This window comes from Ambystoma mexicanum, chromosome 5q (genome assembly GCF_040938575.1).
Source record: "Ambystoma mexicanum isolate Mex_15411 chromosome 5q, UKY_AmexF1_1, whole genome shotgun sequence".
Classification (NCBI taxonomy): domain Eukaryota; kingdom Metazoa; phylum Chordata; class Amphibia; order Caudata; family Ambystomatidae; genus Ambystoma; species Ambystoma mexicanum.
In genome coordinates this window covers 692,331,154-692,349,915 of record NC_090933.1, presented here as the reverse complement: position 1 = coordinate 692,349,915, position 18,762 = coordinate 692,331,154, and the positions used below count along the sequence as shown (strand labels likewise).

General features: G+C 44.8%; 1 protein-coding gene across 1 annotated transcript in view; it reads right to left on the bottom strand.

Annotated features, from left to right (window-relative positions):
- PREX2 (phosphatidylinositol-3,4,5-trisphosphate dependent Rac exchange factor 2) overlaps window positions 1-18,762 on the bottom strand; it is a 1,458,907-nt gene that overhangs the window by 773,487 nt on the left and 666,658 nt on the right. The window contains exon 15 of the mRNA XM_069621155.1: window positions 4,714-4,789. Coding sequence (XP_069477256.1) covers window positions 4,714-4,789 — 76 coding nt within the window. The remainder of the gene's footprint in view (window positions 1-4,713; window positions 4,790-18,762) is intronic.

The window sequence follows — 18,762 nt, the reverse complement described above, 5'->3', positions numbered from 1 at the left end:
TGCACTATATGTGCACAAATAATGAGGGAAGCGGGGGAGAGATAGGAAGGCAGGACGTGGAGTAGAGAGGAAGAGATTGATGGAAGGAACATAGAGAGGACTAGAGCGGAAATCTATAACTAAATGAGGGAGATGAATCAGAAAGTGTTGAACGAGGATAAAAAGAGAAACATAAGAGAGAAAGATAGGGAACAAGAGCAAGGGAGAAGGAGAGAAGTGGAGAGGTGGGAAGGGAAAGAGCAAGGAAGATGGGTAGGGAAAGAGTGAGGAACAAAGAAGGAAGCAGGCAGAGAGGAGAATAAGACGGAGACAGACAGATGGAGATAGGGAATGAAAGCAGATGCTTGGCATGGACAAAAAGGGTTTATCACGGCAAACCTACTTTTTCATTTCCACGCTCGTTTCAGAGAAATGTAAAAAGTAAATGGAAATGCTGATGCCAAGTATGAGTGCTTGTATTTAAAGCAAAGAATTGCTGTCAGATGCTTGAGTAGACCACAGGCAGCACTGTACTTCCCTGTGCACTTGTCTACCAACAAGGAGACCCAGACAGTAGCAAGCCGCAAGGATGCCCCATATTAAAGTGCAGAATATTGCACAGTGGTTTTTTTCTCCACGTGTGTGTATACAAATGCACACACACCGCGAGAAAACCTTTTCGTGAACCAGCCGCGCCTCTTCTAAGCTTAGCAAGGCTTCAGAGCATTTCAGATGTATACAAGTGATTTTCTTCCAAAGTCCTCTTGCAAGTCACTGCATATGGTTTGAAATGTAATATGCTAACACTTGTTTATTAATGTTGTGGAAAGCCATTTGCATTACAATGTAATCATTCATTCGTACATATTGGTGCCGAGGACCTGGCCCACGCTGATTAGTATGTGCCCCAAAGGCACAGGGACACCATATTTATTTATTTTATGTATTTATTGTGCATTTGTAAGGCGCTTATACATCAAGTAAATTATGTTTCAAGGTGCCCACAGGGCAACAGGGAGGGAACATGGGAATGAAAGGCAAATACAACAATGCAAGAGACAGGCAGTTGCCTGAGATCAGCCTTTGAATTAACAGTCATGCACATAAACAATTAGGCACTGGGGCTATGCTCTGCATTTGCACTTTCCAAGAAGTGGCACACATGCAGAGTTCATGCTCAGATTGCCAAGTACAGGACGACCCCCTTCTAAAGGAGGGTTGAGTGAACATGCACTAGCAGTGAAAGTGTGGCTCACGGTTAGGGAGATCTATCCGTGTTATGCTTAATCCCCTCGCCTAGTGAGACCCCCAGCACTTTTTTCTGGACTTCTGGACCTTTTTTATCACTATCCTGAATGAGCGGAGCCTTTTCCCATCATTCATTCTAATGTGCCCTGACATTTGGAACTGTGTTCTCTGTGTTTTACCTTTTCTATGGAATCTGCTTGCCTCCATATCTATTTAAAGGCCTCTGTGTTTAACTTTTACAGCAGACAGCACTCTATGTGCAGTATTGCTGGGAACCCTTTGGGTTCTCCTTTGATATCCGTTTACTATCCTTAAAAACTACTGTTCTTAAGTATAGAGGGATACTTAGTGTCCTTTCTAAAACGTTAAAGCATGAGAGATTAGCACACACAACCCTATGTGGAGTACTAAGGGGATACCTAATATCGCCCTTCTCTCTGCTCTTCTGGCTTTTAAGTCACAGTGACAACTCTATAGTTATGGCTGCTGGCAGTGGATGGGTTGTGCTATTTTGTACTGCAGAGTGGATTCCCAATCTCGGTTGTGCACAATAGGATCACCTGTGTGGAAGGATAGCTCAGGGGCAATGTGCTTTTCTTGGAAGCAAGACAATGTGGTGCAACATGGGTTTGAATACTGATCCCACACTTAGAGACCACTTGATGGTATTAAGGGTGTTAAAAAACATTGTAATTATATCATGGTTACTCCTTTCTTTTTTTGTCAGTTGCCATGTGGTTGTCCTTTGTTAGCCCATCTTCTACCATTCTGGGAGGGGGAGGTCTCTGTGAGTTTTGCCTTTGGCGGGAACCCTTGGGTGCCGCCGCATAGGCTCCATTGGGACTGCAAGGACAGGAAGCAGGGGAGGAGTTTAACACTCCCCCGTGCTTTGTCTGCTAGAGGGCCTGAATGGAACCAGTTGCCACTGGGGGGCTGGCTGTCCTGATTGCTGCTGAGAGAGTTTGTAGAGGAGTGGATGGGAAAATGGAATAAAAGGTGAGGTTCCAGAGGCAAAAGGCAAATCGATCACTGGAATGAAAGATCAGAATCTGAAGATGATCAGAGGCACCTGAAGACCCTTCCAGTAACTCTGACGCAACCTCTGCTGTCCTGACCATCATCCTCTTTGGAGCTCCTCTGTTGATATGAAAACATTCTTATCAATAGAGGATCTCCAAAGAGGATGACTCATTTCCGTTGGCTGGTGGGACCAACTAGCCCCAAGACGAACTACAAATCGAGCCACCTCCCAAGGTACTGTGATCATCCAGGGCTGCAAACCGCAAATACCAGGATCCCCCGACGCATTTGCAGTGCAACGTCTTGGCATGGACGAATCCACCAAGAAATATGGTGAGCTCTAGTTGGACCTCCAGAGGCATGATCCCACTCATTCAAGTCCCCTCAACAGAGTGCAGGACTGAAGAACTGAGGAAGATCGACCAAGCATTAACCGTCCTTTGTTGGAGCTGATAAAAAGGCGCCAAAATGGCAGACCGACACGAGAGACCAAATAAATCCTTGCTGAGAGTCCTTTCTCATGACTGCTGCTGTGAAATTCCATTCAAAGTCCTTCCTTTCGTCACCTGACCAAGGAATTCGGAGACCGGGTCCGTCGCTGCTGCACAGGAGATAATCCAGCTTCGGTTTCATCTTCCACCCTAAGGTACTGTGGGGCTCAAGGTAGAGCGTAACTTAAGCCGAATAGTCGCTCCAGTGTGACTGGAGTGCATGAAGAGTTGTTTGGGTGTCCAACTATATCTCTGGCACAGGCTTAACAGCTTGTGTCCTATCAGGGAGTTCTTTGCAGGGTCCCTACAACCTGTGCTATTTTGCTGAGCATTTTTATTTAAGTGACTTAGGAACTTTGCCTTTTCTGCTTCTGCATAAGAATTTTTTCTTCCACTCCTACACTGACTTTGATGAACTCATGGATAGTTAGGGACTCGACTGCTAAAGCATTAGAAGCCTTCAAAAGTGTCACTATAACGTGAATTGATGCTAAAGTGTGAATAACCCTTCTCTTCCTTCCTACATACTGTGTCTGCTGTGACTTTACAAAATGAATTAAATGTATCTGTAACAAATGTGAGTGTGCGTCATTACTAGCAATATGATAGAATTGTCAGTATCATTCTCTGTAACAATTGTAACCGCGAGCAAATACTATTGAAGTAGTCACCTCTGAAAAGTATTGTTATTAATTCCTATGTGTGTTGGTTAGTTGAAATAAGTATTTACCCACCTTGCTTTGTGTACGTAAGAATGTACATGTATATTTTAATAGAACTTTCAGTGTGTAAGAGTTTCTTTGGACTATTGTATTGACTGGGTTCAGCGTACTTAGCTACAGCTCACATCCCCATCCTAAGATAAGCCTGGCTGCTCTGCCATTCTACTAGATCCTTTGGGTAGTACAGACTTATACTAAGAGTTGGGGACCTGTACACCAAGGGATAGTTTTATAGAGTCTTACCTGAAAGTGGACTTTAGGAAAACTCCCCTAGGAATCACACCATGTTGTCAATATTAGTGTGTGCATCCCCCACAGACTGTGACAGTGCGGTGGGTGTACTTGCTGCCCTGCCACCGTATGCTCCCCCACTTTGGATGCTATTTATGTTCTTGAGAATAGCTTTCCGTTTCATAATGGGGTGCAAAGCCTGTATGTGATCCTCACGCAGCCTATGCATTCTGCGTAAGGCAAACAGCAGGGCTTGGCGAATCTGGCCCCAGGTGTGTTGAAGTTTTCTTAACAGGTGTATTAGCTCATTCACCATGTGTTTCATTTCGAGTTTTCAATTCCATCAGATTGAACAAGCCAGATCTCTTAGAGGAGCACATGTGTCTCTTTCTAGTTTAGAGCAGAGCCTGACCTTCATTAAACCTTTATTATGCACTATCCGCTCGGCCATTTGTGGCTGATAACTTCGAGAGGATAACGATTTAGGAATTCCAGTCGCTGTAGTGATGATTAGATTAGAGAGGTTCTGTCTGCGAGGCGCAGTCTACGACACAAAGAGATATGCCACGAGAGAAAGACTGTGATGGGGAAAGAAAGAAAAAGAAGGAGGGGATGGGCAGACAAAAGAGGAGACTCAGAGTAGCGGAGAAAGGAGAACAAGACCAAGAAGAAAATAGAGGAGATTAAGGGAAAATGAAGAGCTAGAGAGTGAAAGTTGGATGTGGCACCTAAGTGAGAAATCGAAGAGGGAGAGTGGTAAAATGAGTGATCAGACTTTTCAAATCACACTCCCTGGGACTTCGCTTGTGTGGCCCTAAGACAGTTCAGACCGCAAATCTTCAGACTCCTTAGTCAAACAGGGCAAACCCAACCCAGGTGATCTTGTCCAGCAGTGAGCTATTTGCACCCTTGCTGTCCGGCGACGTTGACAACTTTATGATGACAACTCAGCATTTTGCAGTGGATCTACTGAGCACACAGTAACACACAAACAAATACCAATGTGGAGCTAATCTCATTACCTGAGCAATTAGCCAGTCTATCAATTTGTTTGCCATCACAACAGATTTGTAGGTCCTCAGATGGTAATCTTTGTCCCTTGAAAAAGAAAACATATTTTAATTTCTGTATACACATTTTTTTAAACATTTCAGTGATTACAAAATCTTGATCCATTTCTGGGGTCTGCAAACGGTGGTCCTCCAGATGTTTTCTGTACTCCTCCCACCAGGCCTCGGCTAGCATAGCCAATGGCGAGGATGCACGGTAGTCCCCCAAAACATCTGGAGAGCCGCAGGCAGCAGACCAGTGATACGAGGCGTACAGAAAACAAATGGTGGAATTCTCTGGGGAAGAGTTGCAGTCATTAACGAGGCTCCAAAAAGTGGGTGCAGTGCAATGGGAGCAGCCTATTGATAATCAGTTTCAGGTGGGCATTCCTCTAAGGCAGCAAACTGTGTTGTGAGTGCTGAGCAATTATTTCCCGTAAAAAAAGATCTCAGAAAATAATCGTGGCCAGCAATGCCTGCTCTTTAATGACAGTGTCCCATCCAGTGTGTCCTTTTAGATTCTGTTAATTATCAAAGAAGGAGGAAGACATTTGAAATCAGGTAGACGTCCAGAATACATATTCTCAGCTAGAAATGAGTTAGCTTTACAGGACAACCTTTAAACTCAAATATTGTGACTCACAGTGGTACGTGGGATGAGCCTGGCTGCAGATGTGCACCTGTCGACTGTCAAACAGAGGCTTGACTATCTTGAGCAGTGAAATTATGAATACAGCAGATTACAGTGTTCTTAACCTATCTCTGGATACTGATTTAGTTGATAACTAGTTGGCACGTTTACAGGAGCTGACATAAAAAAAGAAAATAACGAAATGCGCATTAGCTGCATCGATTTAATAGATGCAAAGCGTCCTAATGGTTGCAAAGCCACCCAAGCAGAAGAGTCAAGGAAAAGCCAGCATTAGGGCTGTGATTCTCGCCCAACATGTACTCTCATCAGGTGGAGCACATGGCCGCAGGCGGTACCTTCTGGTCAGCTTCCTTCAGCAGTCCATGCCGCTTTATGTGTAATTCTGGGCTCCCCCATTTCTGTTTCTGAGAGCAGGTGAAGTTTCAGTGATTCCAGGTTCCATCCATCTTTGCAAGAGACAGGCAGTTGCCTGAGATCAGCCTTTGAATTAACAGTCATGCACATAAACAATTAGGCACTGGGGCTATGCTCTGCATTTGAACTTTCCAAGAAGTGGCACACATGCAGAGTTCATGCTCAGATTGCCAAGTACAGGACGACCCCCTTCTAAAGGAGGGTTGAGTGAACATGCACTAGCAGTTAAAGTGTGGCTCACGGTTAGGGAGATCTATCCGTGTTATGCTTAATCCCCTCGCCTAGTGAGATCCCAGGCACTTTTTTCTGGACTTCTGGACCTTTTTTATCACTATCCTGAATGAGTGGAGCCTTTTCCCCTCATTCATTCTAATGTGCCCTGACATTTGGAATTGTGTTCTCTGTGTTTTACCTTTTCTATGGAATCTGCTTGCCTCCATATCTATTTAAAGGGCTCTGTGTTTAACTTTTACAGCAGACAGCACCCTATGTGCAGTATTGCTGGGAACCCTTTGGGTTCTCCTTTGATATCCATTTACTATCCTTAAAAACTACTGTTCTTAAGTATAGAGGGATACTTAGTGTCCTTTCTAAAACTTTAAAGCATGAGAGATTAGCACACACAACCCTATGTGGAGTACTAAGGGGATACCTAATATCGCCCTTCTCTCTGCTCTTCTGGCTTTTAAGTCACACTGACAACTCTATAGTTATGGCTGCTGGCAGTGGATGGGTTGTGCTATTTTGTACTGCAGAGTGGATTCCCAATCTCGGTTGTGCACAATAGGATCACCTGTGTGGAAGGATAGCTCAGGGGCAATGTGCTTTTCTTGGAAGCAAGACAATGTGGTGCAACATGGGTTTGAATACTGATCCCGCACTTAGAGACCACTTGATGGTATTAAGGGTGTTAAAAAACATTGTAATTATATCATGGTTACTCCTTTCTTTTTTTGTCAGTTGCCATGTGGATATCCTTTGTTAGCCCATCTTCTACCATTCTGGGAGGGGGAGGTCTCTGTGAGTTTTGCCTTTGGCGGGAACCCTTGGGTGCCGCCGCATAGGCTCCATTGGGACTCAGCATTTTGTCCCTTGAAAAAGAAAACATATTTTAATTTCTGTATACACATTTTTTTAAACATTTCAGTGATTACAAAATCTTGATCCATTTCTGGGGTCTGCAAACGGTGGTTCTCCAGATGTTTTCTGTACTCCTCCCACCAGGCCTCGGCTAGCATAGCCAATGGCGAGGATGCACGGTAGTCCCCCAAAACATCTGGAGAGCCGCAGGCAGCAGACCAGTGATACGAGGGGAGCCTGAGTCTCTGATTCTTTCACGCATGCAAGTCCTTTGTTGTTCTAGGGGGTTGCTGTGTTTTTCAATTGGGCTTTTAGAGTTTTGGCCTGGAAGGATTCACTGCTGCTATTCTTTACATGTACCTCGAAATTTGCTGTTTGGTACTCCATGTTGTGCTGCCCCTAGTTCTGCTCGGCAAGCAGTGTTGGGAGTCCGCCTCTGGCCCCTGTGCACGTGTGTGCAGAACAGCATGTACATGCCTTTGGTTGGACTTGTGTCTTAGTCAGTAAAGTATATCGCGCCTTTCAAGCCCCATATCTCACTTCGGTCAGTACATGTGCCTGGCACATGCATCCTGGATGCATGACCAAATGCCCAGCAGTGGATGTTAGGATTGACTGTCATAAGGAGGCACACAACAATGCCCTTTCGCCGGTGGACATATACCAGTGTTCACTCCATATTAGACCTCCAGTAATCATCAAATTAAATTTCAATGTTGGACAAATTTCAATGTTGGACACCAACTGATGCCAAATTTACTACAACACAGACAACAGATCTAGTAAGTCCTGCCTAACAGTCTCCATTCCTCAGCTGCAATACCCATCCCATGTGCATGCACTGAGGTAGTCTGAAAGGAGGCCTGATGCTAAACCCTCTGGGTCTTCATACACGACAGAGGGATCGCACCTGCCTCTAATCTACTTTAAACCCTGCATGTCGAACCCTGACTTACTTGCAATAATCAAAGACCTTGGTATCCAGCCTCTCCCCACATCTACAGAACTGACTTAATTGCCTGAAAGAGAGGGTCTCTGAATCAGCCACCGAGCTTTGGTTGGCTGTCTAGTGTGCCTCCACACTTGTGCATACCATCCATCATTAACTGATATTCAAGCTACAATTGTTTCAACCTCATCCCATGTCAGGAATATCCACTGCATCAACTCCCCATGGAACTGCACAACCTGTACAATCCAGCATTGCAAGCCAAGTTGGATTGATCTCGCCCTCTCCCATCATGCGCCCTGTGCCTTGTCCGCATCATCTCTCCACCCCACCGCTCTGACTATTGTTCTCAAGCCACATTTCCTCAGAAAAACTATAAGTAACAACTGTGTAACATTGTATCTACTCTGGCTGCTTTTCACTCTACAACTCACAAGCCTACTGAAGGGCACAGGCACCACTATATTGGCTTTTCCTCAATGCTAAAACTGTGGGGAAATAAGGTATACACCTGGAGGAATCGATTTTCTCACAAAACCTTACTGACATATTGACCACTGGCAATTGCAACCCGGTTCTCTCTACGCTAGTCCCTCAGAGATTAAACACAATAAAGGATTGGTTGTAGTCAGGAGCTCTTAAGACTGGAGCTTGACAAAGGGCTTTCTTAAGTCCTTCAAATGCCTTGGTGCATTCCTCATTCCACCTGACCTTCTTGGGGAATTTGTGTGAAGAGATCCCATTCAAGGGAGAAGCTCTGGTCCCATAGTTCTCTATGAAGTTCCTATAGTAACCTGTGGGACCTAAAAGGCTCTCACTTGGGTTTGAGTAGTAGGGGTGGCCCAGTCTTGTAGAGCTTGTACCTTGCTAGGCAATGGCCTTATTTCACCTCCTCCTATCCCATGTCCAAGGTAGACCACTTTACTCTGACCAATTTGACATTTACTTGCCTTTATGGTCAGATTGGCATGCTCAAGAGCCTGCAACACATATCCTAGGTGATCAATATGTTCTTTCCAGGTAGGGCTGAATACTGCAATATATCCAAGTATGCCATGCAGAAGTCCACAATCCCATTCAGAACATGATTGACCATCCTTTGGAATGTAGCAGGTGCATTATTTAGTCCAAATGGCATAACCATAAACTGGTAGAGGCCTCCTGGGGTTGAAAATGCAGTTTTCCCATTGGCATGGTCTGTCAGAGCTATTTGCCAATATGGTCAAATGTACTGAGGTACTTGGCTGAACCAAGTTTGTCCACCAGCTCATCTGTCCTCGGTAAAGGATGGGCATCCGTCATGGTGACTGCATTAAGAGCTCTATAGTCTGCACAGAATCTCAACTCCTTGGATCCTGCCTTTGGTATTAGCACTACTGGGCTAGCCCATGGACTTGTAGAGGGTTCTATTACCCCAAGATAAAGCATCTTCTTAACTTCTTCCTTTATGTGGGTTCTTACATGGTCTGGCATCCTGTAACCTCTGCTTTTAACAGGTAAACAGTCACCAGTGAGAATCTCATGCTGGCCCAAAGGGGTCAAGCCTGGTGAGAGTGAAAACAGGGAGGCAAACTGATTTAACAGAGATTTGCACTCTACCTGCTGTTCCAGTGTCAGATCAGAAGAAAGATTGACTCCTTCTATCTTCCCATCTAAAGGTTGTCCACTGAGGAGATCAGGTAGAGGTTCACTCTCGTCCTCCTCTTGAGCAGATGCTAAGAGCAAAGCTCCCAGTTCTTGTCTAGAGACATAAGCCTTCAGGCGGTTGGTGTGAAAGACCCTTGGGTCCTCCTTAGGACTGCCTAAATCCACCAAGTAATTGACCCCTCCAAGTTTTCTCACAACCTTGATGGGTTCAATCCATTTGTCCTGCAAGGCCCTCTGCCTTGTAGGCACCGTAACAAGAATGAGCTGGTCTTGAGTTAACTCAACCATATTGGCCTTTTGGTCATGCCAATGCTTCACCAGAGCCTGACCTGCTTTCAAGTTATCAGAAGCTTCTGTCATCATGTGTGTCATTCTCCTTCAGAGACCTAACACATAGTCAGTGACTCTCACTGGCTTGTTGGAAGGAGCCCTCTCCAACCCCTCCTTGATTAGGGCCAATGGACCTCTAACCGGATGACCATAGAGAAGCTCAAAGGGACTGAAGCCAACCCCTTCTTGAGAGACTTCTCTATAAGCAAAGAGAAGGCATGGCAGTACAAGGTCCCACTTTCTTCTAAGGGGTTCTTCCAAAGCACCTATCATGCTCTTCATAATTCTGTTAAACCTCTCTACCAACCCATTGGTCTGGGGATGATAGGCTGTTGAGAACTTGTAGGTTACTCCACAGTTTTTCCACATGGCTTGCATGTAGTGGGACATAAAATTGGTCCTTCTGTCAGAGATCACCTCCTTAGGAAAACCTACTCTGGTAAAAATACCAAGTAGGGCCTTAGCCAAAGCCTGAGCTGTGACGGTCCTCATAGGTATGGCTTCTGGATACCTGGTAGCATGGTCTACCACAACCAATATAAATCGGTTGCCTGAAGATGTGGGTGGTCCAAGGGACCAACAATGTTGATTCCCACCCTCTCAAAAGGGACTCCCACCACTGGGAGAGGCACTAAAGGTGCCACATTCTTGACTCCACTCTTGCCAGATGTCTGACAAGTGTGACAGCTCCTACAGAATTTATCGACATCAGACCCCATCTTGGGTCAGCAGAAATAAAGAGAAATCCTTTCTTTGGTCTTCTTAAAGCTTAAGTGACCAGCTAAAGGGATCTCATGGGCTAACTGTAGGAACTGAGGTCTTACTTCTTGAGGCACTACAAGTCTTCTGTAGTCCCCTGGAGTAGACTCAATAGATTCACTGTAGAGGAGGCCATCCTCCCATTATAACCTGTGCTTCCCAGGCCGAAGTCTGCCCTACAGGGGCAACCTTTTGCAAGTTAAATCTGCAGCTCAGGATGGTCTTTAGGGTCCAGATCTCCAACAGGAGGAAAGTCTTCTTCCAGCTCTGTATCATCAGTAGCTGACTCACCATCCTCTGATGGGTTCTCACACTCAGCCTCAGCTGGTGTAGGAGTCACATGTGTGACTTGGGACTGTCCTCTCGACAATGTCCTGGTTTTGTGCAGAGGCAGAGGAGTGCTATTCTTCTTATTTCCTGAGACTTTAGGTTTCACCTTTGTCTCTTTGTTCCTTGAAGTAGAAGTTTGTCCTTCCTGTGGACTGCGTGTTATAGGTTCTTCTGTAACAACCCAGTGAGAGTAATTCAAGGTGAGCTCTCTGGCCTTCTTAGTTTGGTCCTGCTGCCTTTTACTGGGAGGCCTGGGGGTGCTTGATACAACTCCAAGAGTCTTTAAGTCATTCCCCAACAGGACTCTCCCAGGCACATTACTCTGAACACTGACAGGTATTCTTAGAGTCATATTGTTGCACTGGATGAGAGCTGGTAGTATTGGAACCATCTGGAAAGGGCATCCAGCAAGCTTAGTGGGGCCTTTGGGTGCCTTAGCAACATCCTCAGGTTTGGAAAAGGTTTTTTCCAGCACTGTGATGCTGGCCCCCAGTGTCTCTAATGTCAGGGGTCTGACTATTTATTCTTTTGTGTCATCTGGTATAGAGTTATACACATCTAAATTCATCTAAATTCTGTTGTTCCCACAGACACAGGGACACTAAAGAAACACTGACTGAGATCTCAATGGGGTCTTCAGCCAATAGATGCGAGTTTCCACTTTCCATATGTACTTCTCCCTCAGGGATGAAGGCTAAGGGGGCAATGTGGACCCCTGAAGGTTTACCCTTGCATCTGGGATCCCCTTTCACATGGTCAGTAGACCCACAAGCATAACATTTACCAAATGTTTTCTGGAATGTGGGTTTCTGCTGACCTCCCTCTGGTTTGGCACCAAAAGACTGACCTGGTTTCCCATAGGGTTTACCCTTCCTATGTTTGTGGCTCTCCTTTGGATGGGAGGTTTTAGAATTCTCTTCGTCATCTTTCTTGTGCTGTTTCTCCTCATCCTTTTTATGACTGGCCCCAGAATCCTTGTGAGAAGCCCTGTTGGCAATCCACAAGTCAGCAGCTTTTGCCAGCTTCTTGGGATCAATCTCTTTTGAGTCAGCCAAGTGCTGTCTCAGATCAGGAGAGCAGGCATCAAAAATAGATTCCAACAAAAATAGACTTCTGATACCTTCAAAAGTAGTTACTCTGGAACCATTAACCCAACCATCTAAGTTCTTCAAACATTCATACACCCAGGTAGCCCAAGAGGTACCATCAGTCTTTTTAAGGGTCCTAAACCTCTAAAGGTACTGGGAAGGAGTTTTCCCAAATCTAGCTATTAAAGCTAGCTTCACACGTTCATACTTCTTTCTTTCAAGTTCCCCCACCTCCATTACAGCATCAGTTGCAACTTGGGGGAGCCTAGACAGAAGCCAAGGAACCCTGAATCCCATAGTTATACTCAAAAGCACCCAACCAATCCAAAACATCAGGTTTTGCATCATACATACCCACTGCTTCTTTAGGTATGCAAGGTCTCTTTGGACTGGAAGACCTAGAAGACTCTGGGATAGAAACATTTTCAACAGACAATTTCTTCATCTCAAGAGCATGCTGCATTTCCAATTCTCTTAACTTGATCTCTTGATGTTTGCATCAGCTTGGATTTGTAATATTTTGACTAACTCAAGTCTCATTCTCTCAAGAGATACAAACTCTGGACTCAGTACTGGACCTAGGAGGGTCCCAGTGGCTAAAGGTTGAGGTGGAAGGGCTGGTTGAGACAAGAGGGGATCTTCTCATGAGACTCCTCTTACTCTTCTGACTGTTCTAAGACATTAGAGTTAGACTCTGAATTATCATCCTCAATATTATTATCCACATCTCCTAGGTTAGTAGGTGTAACAGGCCTACTACCCAGACTTTGATGATTCAACAATCTTGCAATAAGTTCATTGTTCTTTCCTTTAACAGGGAGACTCCTGGCCTTACACATTTCATTCAGTTGTTCTACTGTCAAAATGACCAGGGCTTCCTGACTGAAGTTATCCATATTTTGCTTGTTTAAACAATTGCTATTCTAGTGGAGCTTAGCCTTGTGAAGGTTTAGTTCAACAAAAGCAAAGCAAATCTTAGTGTGATAACTCTACAATATATCCTTACTGCCTGCCACCAGTGTTAGGCAATTTTGTATGCAGTACCCTTAGGGTGCACTACAACCACCCAATCTTTGGCATACGTCTGTACTACCCATGTTGGTAGTGTGGACGAGTAGCCAGGCTTATCTCAAGAGGGGTCAATGTGAGCTGTAGGGGAGTTACACAGAAACACGTATTCAAGCAGACACTTAAGGGTTTCTTGATAAAACAATTATTATTTTATTTACCAGTCAGTTAATGTGAGCCTTCTTCAGAAGGGAGCACTGTAAAACACCACACAAATATACTTCAAAATTACACAATCTCTTAGTTCAGAATCAGTAAATACCCATTTGGGATGGCATACAGCCACAGGTGACTTAAATTGCTAGGCTGCTGTTGACATTAATGTATTACTGTTGGCATTTAAAATTAAGAGCAAGTAAAAAGGCAAAGATTATTGAAGCAAAGAAGGTACCACAAATATTTCTTAAGCAGGCAAATACTTTCAGATCCCCCAATAAGAGTGATTCAGTTAAAACAGGCTAAAACAGGCTAAGCCAAAGTCAATAGGCAAGAGTCTAGATGGGCTGAAGCACTTCTTTGAAGGTAAGTAGAAAAGTCTTTGCACAATGTTTCAGAAGTCTTTGAAGAAAAAGATGAATCAATGTAAGGCCACAAGCTGTTAGACTTGTGAGTAGTAGAAGATGCAAGCAACTCTACAGCAAGAGGTACGTTATCTTAGACTTTGCACAGTACCTTTAAAATGAAGAAAAGATGCAGCAGATGACACCTGTTCCTGTGCAGCTCTGAAGATCTCACTGTTCCTGCGCCTCAGTCGTGGGGACAAGAGGGAGGAGGTCAGGGAACACCTGCACTGCAGTGGGATGGTCAAACTTCACTTTCAGTGGCTGTTCAGTTTTTCAGCTCCTCGCGTCTACCGCAAATAGCAGCACCGCGGTTCCTGGCTGTTGAGATGGACTTTCCTTGCTTCTGGGGTCCTGCACTCTGTTGAGGGGGCTCAGGCTCGGTCAATCCTGATTCCTGGGAGTTCGGAGGATCTTCCGGGAGCTCTTGGCCAACTTAAAAGCAACACACACAAACTGGTGTTCCTCTCCCTTGCTCTAGGGTCTCCAGCAGCAACTCTGTGGAAATTCAAACAGCTCCGAGATGGATGTCCAGGTGGTTTACTTTGGAGTTGATTGGTCCCACCAAATCAAGGGGAGAAGTCATCCTTGCAGGGGCTTCACTGTTGATGCGAACTTGGCGTTTCGCACTGCAGCAGGGCTTCACCGGGAAAACCAACGGTCCAGGATTATCAGCAGGTGTTCTCCTCAATTTCTTCTTGGGTTCCTTCGTCCAGTGGTCGACTCTGCCTTCCAAGCCAAAAGACTCGCCTTTTATACAGTTCTCGCCCTTTCATTTCAGCCTAGCTATCACTCACCCAGCAGGGTGGCTGTCCTTGCTGGACAGTCAGCCAGCCAATCATCACAGAGTGCATTTTGGTCTCCTAGGACGCTAAGCATAGGGAGTTTCGGGCACCTCCCTCACATCCTGCCTACCTCATACACCCTGCAGCCACTTCACTCGTGAATCCCCCAAAGGCAAAACGAACAAAGGGACCAAACCTGGTTTGGCACGCAGAGTAAATCTCAAGAAGGACCTTTCCACAAAGAAATGGTGAAAAAAGAAGACCAGGCCATTTTGACAAAAATTGCACCCTTGGGTGCTTTACTGCAGCTGTGAACGCAGCCCGAGGTAAATGCACACCACGATAGTAAAAACGAAAACACTGCCACCAGCCATTCAGTGAGGAAACGTTAACATAAAACTGTTACATGAGGAGTTAGACAAAAGGAGATTCTAGGTAACCCCTCCAGCACCCTATTGTAAGATAGTGTGTGCTGGGTCTAGAAAGTTACAAATGTAAGTAAAGTCAATTTCCCTTTACTGCTCTGGGAAACAGTAGTTTATCCCAGAGAAGGTATTTAAACCTTGGGGAATTCTAAGAGAATTCCCTGTGTCACTGCACTAAAGGTGCTGTGTGCCACAATTTAAAAGATGATGCCTATGGAGTTCGTCAGACTCCACAACCAAAAGAAACACAGAGTTAAAAAATAACATTAAAATACATGAGAGAGTCTGACTCTCTCCAGGTAAAAAAAAAATGAAGTCCTCAAAATCCAGCAGGGTTGCTGGAGGTCTCTAAGGTAGAGGGAATTGACACATATCTGAGAATTCTCCCTAACAGTCCTAACAGGTGACTGTGTAAAATGCGATGCAGATTGGTGAAACGGTGTGGAATTGTATAGGGAACATACACAAAGTCACAAACCCACAAACCCACACCCACATTTTCACTTATGATGAAATACGGGAAGAGGGGTGGGTTGTAAAGATGTCATGTAGCCAGTAATGTCCAGAGGGTCCTAATAGGTTACTGTACAAAATTGGGTGCAGATTGGTGAAACAGTGTAGAATTTTATAGTGAACATATGCAAAGCCACAAACCCAGAGACTTTTGCTGAAATCCAGGAAAAGGGGCGGGGTGTCAAGATGTCATGTAGCCAGTAATGTCCGGCGGGACCTAACAGGTCACTGTACAAAATTTGGTGCAGATTGGTGAAACGGTGTGGAATTGTATAGGGAACATATGCAAAGCCACAAACCCACCAACCCACAAATATGAACTTTTATACATATAGATAGATGTATGCTGATGACACCCTGGTCCTGCTTAAGATGGACAGGAAACGTAACTTCACAGAACCCCCTCATGCCACTTGTCTCCGGTCAAGAAAATCATGAAGGGGCACAATGAAAGGGTATCCCTTACATGAATCAGGATGTGTTATCATTGAGGCATGTGAATAGAGGCCCATTTTTGCAAAGATATTGACGTGGTGGAACAACTGCATTTGTGGGTGAGCATCTCTGAATGTGCACTGGGAGGTTAACTATATGAATGAGAGCAATGCACACTTTCCACATATTTCCACATGTGCATGCACAACATATTTTTGTGTCCACATAAATAAGGCAACACGTATCCAGAATGCACTGATTTTGCAAACGATAGAATGGAAGATGTCCTCTTGAATATCACTGTATCCATGATGGAAGAGTGCAATGTTCTATTATAATCCTAGCATTCTTAATGTCCTTTCCTGACAATCTGGTAAATGCAAACTAATAGGATACTTGTTTGAATTCATATATTTCATTGAATTGGTACATTTCCCATTACTGCCAGGATCTCTTACGCTACCATAAAATGAAAATGAATTAACAGTTGGACGAGACATTTTCATTATTTCCTTTTCTTAAGAATTTGATGTGTAATATATTCTTAGGCTCCAGATGAAAACTGATGTTTTGTGCACCGGTACATACATCCGAAATATGTTTCTATACTTTTCATAAAATAATGTTCTCATTCAATGGGTTGATAACACAAAGGTGGAAGGACAATAATATGATTCTGCAGCTCAAGGGCCATCAATAGGATGTCAGAAAATCAGTCACTTGAAAGTAATTTTTGTAATAAAAGGGGGCCATATTAAAATGGAAATAAAAACAGTATCAACAAGGAATTAGAGGGTGGGGTGTCAGAATGCTGGTGTCCTTTCCTCAATATAGAGGCAGAGGCAGTCCCACCCTGTCCCACCAGTGATCCTCGCCTGTTCCCCCACGTATTGGAACGAAATGGAAGGGACAGGGGGCATCTGAGTGCCATGGGTCAGAGGATAGCTCAGCTGCAACGTGCTTGCCTTGGAAGCAAGACAACACAGAGCAACACAGGTTCGATCCACGGGTCCGCGCTTAGAAACCTCTGGGTATTAAAGCGTGCTATAAATAACCTATCACATCATATTATATCATTTGGCAGGAAGTCCTACATGCAACTCCTGGAGGTTAAAGCATTGCTTCCCATGTGCGAAGGGATTAGGAAATTAAATAGGGCAGGTGGGAGGAACAAAGCCCCACCTGCCTGGTGGTCACTGTTATGGAGGAATGGAATTGGGCAATGTCCGTCACACAGCATCAGCCAATGCAAACTGGCAAGTAGTTTCCCACAAGGAAGCAATGAAGAGGTGTGTCTATGCAATCCATATTGTGAGAGCGTTTAGAGGCTAAGAGCAGAGCTGGCACATGGGATAGTAATCAGTTAGATCTATGACCTGCTATGACTTGCTTCTGGGATGGAAGAAGGGTGGATGGGGGCGCATCTTGTCCCAACAAAGGAAAGAAAGCGCCCTCAGCTGGTTTTTGTAAAGCTAAAGTGAAATGAGTATGTGACTAACACAACAGGAATAAGAGGACGTTTGGAAGAGTGATAGTACCATTATTCAGATCCACGCAGTGGGGGCATAGGAAAATCACAAGAGGAGGTTGAGATCAGTTGGAGAGAGCAGCGGCTTATAATTAGCAGGTTGGTAACTGGGTGTTTGAACACACTAAAGGAGTAAGGACTGAGTTTTGGCGAACCTTGTCAAGGGAGGTTTCTGAGGTATGAAGCAAGCATTAGAGCAGTGGTCTTCAAACTGTGGGGCTGGCCCCCGTGGGATGGCCTGAAGGGTGTCCAGGGGAGGGGTGAGGATAAGCAGAAATGACATCTAGGGGGGCCCAGCAGCAGAAGCGTTGTTAGGAGAGCTGAGGGGGCGATAGCCCTGGGTCTTTTCATTGTAACCCCGGATAGAAGCTCAGGGACTACAACCAAAAGGATAGCTAGCCCCAAGTCCTGACTGTCCTGACATCAGCGTAGCCCTGCATCTTTTCCAGACCTAGCGACCCCTCTGCCCAGCAGCAATATTTTTACTCAAGTGGGGGCTCGGCAGCAACATTTTCACTCAAGGGGGGCTTGGCATAAAAAAGTTTGAATACTACTGCAATAGAGTGAGGTGCGTGACATGGTTAAACATCATAAGAACAGGACAGCCATGAGTGAGTAGATATGGGCAGATGGGGAGGAGCTTGGCAGGTAAGGAAGATTGGTACAAGTTGCATAGTGCCATTGTTGATCAGCAGTGCTGATTGTAACTGGGCAGGGTTTAGGAATCAGCCAATTGACTACCAAAACATTTGTTCTCGAAATTGTGGTGGTATCCCTGCAACACGTTGCTTGGCAGGGGCCATTAAAGACAGCTATGTGAGAAGAGGTCATCGAAACAGGTAATGAAAGTTGTAAGCAAAAGTAATTTTGGATCTAGAGCTGAAATTGACCAGTGTGAGGGCAGGCTACTGAGTGTACTAGTATACATGGTGTTAGATTGAAGCAGGAGTTCTACTGTCATACAGCCCGACAGACAACAACTGTGAGAGAAATGCAGAAAACAAGGTGGCCGATTCACTGTTCACTGCCCAGAACCAAATGAAGGGAATAATAAGGTGGGTACAAATTAACTCAGCCAGGTAAAAAACTCTCATATGTTTGTAGACAAAGCCTCTTGTGTACATCAGATGGAAACAACTAGAGGGAAGATTTGAGCTGGGGAATTTCAGGAGATTCTCAAGCCAATGAACATGACATGCAATGCCTATAGGTATTAAAATGATAACGAAACTGAGGGTATGAAATCAGATATCGGGAAACATTGACAATTCAATTGGGCATCTTCATTCTTCATGAACGCTGTCGAGAAATGTGTCTAGAAATGAAAGACAAACAAAAGAGGTGATGGCTGGAAGGTTTAGATTTAATCGCAACCTCTGGCATTGCTTTGGCCAACCCTCCAGACCATTGTTCCTGACCTGCCAAACCATTACAAAAGGGGTAAGACCATATGCAGGTC